Source organism: Battus philenor, unplaced genomic scaffold (assembly GCF_028537555.1).
Source record: "Battus philenor isolate CCGP_79_NKW_IND1 unplaced genomic scaffold, ilBatPhil1.0.hap1 SCAF_14, whole genome shotgun sequence".
Classification (NCBI taxonomy): Eukaryota; Metazoa; Arthropoda; class Insecta; order Lepidoptera; family Papilionidae; genus Battus; species Battus philenor.
The window spans coordinates 12815034-12822148 of record NW_027181676.1 but is presented as its reverse complement, the minus strand read 5'-3'; the positions used below and the strand labels follow the sequence as shown (position 1 = coordinate 12822148).

The following is a 7115-nucleotide window of genomic DNA, read 5'->3' as shown; positions in this document are numbered from 1 at the left end:
TTTTAATATTTTTTCGATCTAACATTAAAGCATTGCATATAATGGCAAGGTGTAGAAAAACATCTGTAATATTCGAGCCAACAGTATAATACATGTATTACAACTGTATTTCTAATGATTATATATACACGACATACATACATACAGAAACACTTAAATCACGACCTTAACATAGCATTTATCTTCCATATATGTAAAAATGTAAAACATTAAATACATATGTATTTGAGCACTATACGTGCAAAAACTAACTCTAAAGAAAAAAAAAACTTTATTATTAAATTTATAAATACATATATAAGTAGGAAAGAGTCATACCGTACGTTATTGTCTAGATTAAGTGATAGATTTAAGAATTTAGTATAATTTTCTTAGATAATCACATTACTTAAGAAGTAAAACAGCCCAGTTCCATAAGTGGGCAATTATTGGGTAATAGACGATGTTTTTATAACGCAAATACAAATCGCGTCGGATTTCACTCTTCTTTAAAATACATCGTTGTTAATATCTTGCTAAGAAATATAAGAGCCCAGTCCCACAAGTGGGAGATAATTGGGGAGTCAACGATATTTTTTTTTCTGAAATACGTCATGGTCTGCATTATGTTATATATTTAAGATTTTTTTATAAATTTCCTGGAAATGTATAAAAAAACATTGCTTAAGAAATAAAACAGTTCACTCCCAGAAGTGAGAGAAAACTGGACATTCGGAGATTATATATATATATTTTAGATTTACGCGATTTCATAGCGCATCGAATTTCAATCGATTTCGTAATACGTTAACGTCTAAATAAAGTGTAAATTTTATGTAAATTCTTGGATAATCACATTCTTCAAGATGTAAAACAGGCCAGTCCCACAAGTGGATGATTGTTGGGCAGTCGCAGATTTATTTAAGCGATTTTAAAGTGCATCGAATTTGTCAAGTCTTCAAAATACGTTATCGGCTAGATCCAGTAAATGATTTCAGATTTTTTATTTAGATAGTAACATTTTTTATAATCAAATCTGCCCAGTTCCACAAGTGCGACGGCTGCGTGATGGAGGGTATAATATTATACTCATATTCGAAACTATACAGAATTTAAATCTGTATAGATATGTTATTAATGATAGCATTTCTTTAATTGTATTTTCGTATTTAAGGCATATTAAGACTTATGCTGTCGTAGTTTCTCATTGATCGTGTGTCACCATTTAAACTGTGCGATCCTGTATTGATTCTGGTGAGGATCTCCTGCTGAAGTGCTTTCAGGGTCCTTACGGCGGAGATGTCAGTGGAAGGTGCAAGAAGTAGAGCTCTTCTAGCATGTGGCAAGGCTTCCGATGGCTTGTTCAGTGCGAGAATGGCTCTTGCCATAGCGTACGCACATTCGAATGCATTTGGTCTTAACACTGATGCTCGGGCGGCTAGATCTAGCGCCTCCGATGGTTCCTGGTGGGGATAAAATACTTTATAATACACTTATTTTCATAAAACATTATAAATTATACTAATAATACATAAAAACACTATTTTTCATAAGAGAGATTCTTTGAGTGCGCACAGTCGTGTTACAATAATTATTCCACATAGTAATAATTAAAAAAAATTAACGAATTAGGCGTTGAAAACAGAATGCTAATCATTCACTATGAAGTTGAAAAGCGATAGGCGTCGCCTTTTTTGACGGTTCCTGTATTGTTAACAATATTTGCAATATTCGTAGCCTCCCAAGAGCAGGCATCGTTAACATACCGGCTTGATATGCCCAAAAAGCAGAAAACTAAGAAAGAAGAAAACTGCCGCTACAGATACAGCGCAAAATGAAGGCAACCAACAACACCCGAAGGGACGAAAAAACAGAGTACCCGAGTCAAACAAACGCCCCACATAACATTTAATTAGCGCACGAGAACGGGCAGAACTAGTCGTGGGAGAAATTTAGATTTTAGTACTAAAATTAATAAAAACCCTGTGACCTATGAAGCTGTAACAACGAAACCTCATATGACTAACAACCTGGACATTTAACAGAAACTAGATATATAGCAATATTCATTAAGCCTAGATCTAAAAGAATTATTGCTTGAAGACTTCTAAATATTAATTATATAACGTTATACATCATTCAGAAACATGTAAGGAATATTTAATTCCTCTGTTTAATATGAGTTCCTTAAGTTTCCCAATAGATGGCGCTCCCGCTAAATTTGTATAACTTGAAGTCGTGCGAAGTCATTGGACAATACCGGCCATTGTGACGATCTTTGGCGTTTATTTACTCATATGATGATTATAAATGAATACACACAGGCATCAAAAGCAAGTGGATTATTCATTCTGTTTTTCCCCCTCTTGTATCGAAATACCACAAGACACGGGTAAAGGCGCCGTGGGTAGGCTGCCCTCTTAGTGGGACCGACAACTTAATCAAGGTCGCCAGAAGTCGCTGAGAAGAATCTTTGGTAGAGACGAGAGATGTCTCTCAGATCATACCATGCTTTGGGCGTCTTTTGACTGACAAGAAAAAGAAGAATGTAGTATGTATCGTTTGTACTCACGTTTAATTTCCTTTTACATCTGGACAGATTGAGGAGTAAGTTCGTTTTCAGTTGTACAAAGGCGGAGACGTGTTCGTGCGCGGGCTGCGCTGTGGGCGTGGGCGCTTCGTCGCCCACAAGTGGGTTGATCTTTTTCAGCGCGTACTGGTAGCGGTGTGCCGCTTCGGATGGACGGTTCTTGCGGTACAGCATGTTGCCGTCTTCGAGCAGTTTGTTTAGCAGTATTAGCCTGTAACAAGTGTAAAGAATGTATTGGCTTCTATGTTTATTGTATTTTAATTCAATAAGTAAAGTTGGTTTTATCTCTTCAATTTATCTACTAAGTACAATTGACAAACAGTTTATTATTTTAAAGCTATGAGGATTCATTTATTATTAGGATCTATATTTCATAGACATTAGCTTCCGTGCCTTTGTTTCTAAAAATACGTCTAATATTTTTTGCATGTTACAGCCTTAACTAAGTCTCTTTAATCTATTTAAAAGATTTCCAGTTTATATAATAACGTTTTGTTCACCAGGGCTCAAAAGCAGTGATCGACCTATGTATGGTGACGATGATGATAAAGCTTTAGCACTGCACAAATATTATAATTCAATACGCTCTTGACTCAGGATAGTAAAGGCATCAATCTAGTGATAGCTCAAGACGAGATAGTTGAGAGTCCTTGCACTGAGTTATAGAGTGTTCAGGCTAATTCCCTAAAACTAATCTTGCCTAGTTTTATTTTATATCAGTAGATGTTGCTAATCCGCACGATGTAATTAGTAAAAAAATATTTATTATTAATTAAAAAAAATAATTTTAATTGTCCCGTTCAAACAAAAAGTTGCTCATCTCTGCTGTACGTGATAAAGAGATTCGTTAGTTTAATGTGACTATACTCACATAAATTCTGGTTTGCCTGACGCCATCACCCATGTGGTGGGGCCGAGTTTAGCGCCTTTCCTCAGGAAACAGTTCACGATCTGCGAAAGATTGAATATATATATTTTTGATTTCTTACTAATAAAATGGTTCACTTATCATAACGTGTTTCTGTCAGAAGTTAATAAATAAATCTATAATACATGGATTAAAATTAATCTGTGTTAATAGATGAATCGTATTTTCGTGGAAAAAGAGAAAAGAAACATATTTACCACACAGGAATAAGTACAGAAAGGGACAGGGATATTATAAAGAGAGGTATATAACCGTAGTCAGTGAGAAATACGTCGTCGTTAGAGAGGGATAGACGAAGGCAAATAGAAATGTTGCTGTTAAAGAGATATTTATATCTTTAGGAATACCCAAAAGTATCTCAGATCGAAGGTATCCTTTTAGGTATATCTGAAAGTAATTATAGAGGAACAGAGAAGAGATTTGGGAGAAACAGAAATGTTATATTTGGGGACGGGAAAGAATGAAATACATAGAGGGGGGGGGAGAGGAAGAGATAGAGAGAGAGAGGGAGAGATAGTGGAATATAGTAAGAGATAGTTACAGGCACGTTGCGCTGTCCGATGGCGCGATCCAGTGGTCGCAGGCCGCTGTGGTCAACTCGCTCCAAAGACGCGCCGCGCTCCAATAGCAGCTCGGCCAGTTCGGCAGGCCCGCCGCAAGCCAATGCCAGTGGGGTGCGTCCGCTATTGTCTACTTGTTCTGCAACGAAACCCATAAATGAACTACTTTGAACAAAGGCATCTTTCAACTTCGCTGTCCAGGGTCATCATGTCGTTGCTTTCGGACTCGTATTACAGCACGATAATGGATACATATCTCCTTTACTAAGATAGTACTTAACTGCTACGTAGTTACAAGTGCTTTGTAGTATGACCACTGATAAAACAGAAGTTGGTTGTCCATATTTATTTATTCACATAACTTGAATAACTCACAGAGATATGTGTATGTCATGAGAAGAGTGCTAGAAAATCACAATTTGATAGAATCTAGTATCAGATTGATCTTTCCTGTAATAAAAACCTTTAACGCACCCTTATTTGAGAAGAGCCCACCACAAAATTTGACAGATTTTTTTGAGTCACTTTTACAATATCCTTAATATAGCACAACCTAAAATATCGCGTTATGAACACTGATAGCATATTTATTGGTGAATTGAAATTGTAAATGCTAGCAGAAAAGTTAAAATATTTTTTATTGATCCAGTCAGTCTTGCGTCATTTAACATTAGTCTCCGGTGACGCTACGAGATGGCAGCACTGGTTAATAATTTTTATGTTAAAAGTTAGAAATGAGACTAACTTAAGAAAGGTAGCTTAAGATCGTAAGTTGTGATAAAGAGTTTTGTACATTGCCATTACAGGTATCAATACTATTAAAGGTATCAAGATAGAGTTAGTAGTAGTTAGTATAAGAGTTATAATAAAATTTTCTTTACCGATGGAAGCGCCCTTATCCAGTAAGAGCATTACTGTAGGTATTCTGGACCGGAGGCTGGCCCAGCCAAGAGCTGAGATGCCGTCTGCATCCGAAGCGTCTGGATCGGCGCCTGCGAGACAGTTGATTTTAACTTTTGATTCTGATTTTAATTTGTGGTAAAGTATAGACATTTTCACGTTTACACAAGGTGATTGGTGTAGTAAGTGTAAAAACTTTAAACAGGTGAATATATAGCTCATTCGTCAGCAAAAACCTTCTGTACTAGCTATTTCCAATTATCCCGTATAATGTGGTCACTCGCATAGGTTACATTATATTTTTTATCGTAATGCAACAGGCCTTTAATTTCTGAAAGTACGAAGTCTGCAGGAAAAGATGTTAAACAAAATTTAATTTTAGCATGCAGTAATCTGAATTTTGCAAACGCTTTTTCTTACTACGTTATCATTATTACGTTATTTATTATTTTCAAACTATTGATATTTGGAGGGGCTGTATCTCTTTAAAACATTTGCGCAACTCTACTCGATGTACCCGAGTTGTTTTTAAAGAAAACAAATAAACACATATTTAGGAAATGATTAACCTTACCATGAGCTAGAAGCATCTCCACTACGTCGTTGTGTCCCTCAGCGGCTGCGAGGATCAGGGGATTCTTCCCACCAGAACCCATGACGTCGGCTCCGGAGTCCAAAAGACGGAGCACCAGAGCAGTCCTTCCGTTCTTGGCAGCCAGTGCTAGTGGCGACATCTGTCGTGCGTTTAGAGAGTATGGTGTGGCACCACGTATGAGCAGAGCATCAGCTATGGGTGCATTGCCGGTCGAACACGCAGCTGTGAGTGCTGTTTCGCCCGTAACCGGACAGATGCCGTCAGGCTGTAAACAAAATTAACTTTATTATTGAAATTTACCATTCATTTTTAATGATAAATATAAATCAAGGTAATGTTTTCAATTACTAATTTTAAGAAAATGTTGCATCGATTGTAAACAGATATCTTCACGACATTGGATCTTATCTGCCATTTTATTCTTTATCACTGAAAATTTATTTCCCCAAGGTCATTCGGGAATTCTTGAATTGTTTTTCCCCAGTATCCAATTACTGTCATTAAGACTTGATGCTTAATGCTATCTATTGTTTAACCAGTTTTAAGACATATTTAATGAAAAATCTTTAAGATGTATCTCACATCAAAGTATAATCTTCACAATGTTTATTTGTAATAATAATACCAGTTGTCTGAACAGGGGTTTATATTTCAGTTCTTGAGAGAAAAGAATGTGTCAAATATTGATGAGAATGATAATAATAAAAAATTATATGAATAAATTATTAGAAATAAAAAGTCCCTGTCCCACACGAGTTAGGGGAACGAGAGGTCCCTAATAGCGGGGACCATTATAAAAAAATGATAGAATAAGAGTTTTATTGGAAGGTTCTAGAAGCCGATAGATCAAGGCTACTCACGATGAGCTCCGCGGTATCGAGTAGATACTCCACGATGTCCAGGTGACCGTTTTGAGCGGCTGCGATTAGCGCGTGTCTGGAGCCGGGCACCAGCTGTTCGATGCTGCCGTCGTCCATCTGTATGGAGGCCCTATCGTCCCGTCCCGTTTGGCAGCCCAGCAGGTAGATGACGGTGTCACGGTGGCCGTTCTTCGCGGCGTGTACCAGCGGCGTCTGTTCCGCCGTGTCGGTGTGACTGAGGGACGAGCCTGTGAATTATTATTATTAATTATTAGCACTCTAATAATATTACTGAAATTAATAAATTTTTAAATAAATATTCTCATAATACAGGTTAATGATTGTAGGTGTAAAATGTTTAAAGGGGGCAAATGTATGGCATTTTTGCAGTCAAATATTAAATGGTTAGTATCCAAATATCAATGGTTTCAGAGATAATTAATAAAGTTTATAAGATATAGTAAGATTTTTAAAAAAAAATGCATAACTACGTACTTAAATTAATTAATGTTTATTATCTGTTCCTCCAGACTTTGTAATACCAGAAATTATTGGTACGTCTTGTCGTGGTTCAATTTGCAAGTTTTGTTGAAGTCACGTTATCAATTTGGCGTAAGTCTTTACTTAGCACGTATTCCTGCTTGGGTTTTCGAGCAACCGATTTAAAAACCGTTCATTGAGTCTGTTCTTATCATATATTAAA

General features: G+C 36.6%; 1 protein-coding gene across 2 annotated transcripts in view; it reads right to left on the bottom strand.

Moving 5' to 3' along the window:
* Positions 1 to 502: 502 nt before the first annotated feature.
* The window catches only part of rols (rolling pebbles), a 230638-nt gene continuing 224025 nt past the window's right edge, over positions 503 to 7115 (bottom strand). For both annotated transcript variants that reach the window (XM_068761406.1, XM_068761407.1), the window contains 7 exons: positions 6413 to 6660; positions 5532 to 5817; positions 4939 to 5049; positions 4039 to 4196; positions 3441 to 3520; positions 2552 to 2780; positions 503 to 1442 (listed from right to left, as the gene is read on the bottom strand). In XM_068761406.1, the coding sequence (XP_068617507.1) occupies positions 1149 to 1442; positions 2552 to 2780; positions 3441 to 3520; positions 4039 to 4196; positions 4939 to 5049; positions 5532 to 5817; positions 6413 to 6660 (1406 nt within the window). In that variant the 3' untranslated portion in view covers positions 503 to 1148. The remainder of the gene's footprint in view (positions 1443 to 2551; positions 2781 to 3440; positions 3521 to 4038; positions 4197 to 4938; positions 5050 to 5531; positions 5818 to 6412; positions 6661 to 7115) is intronic.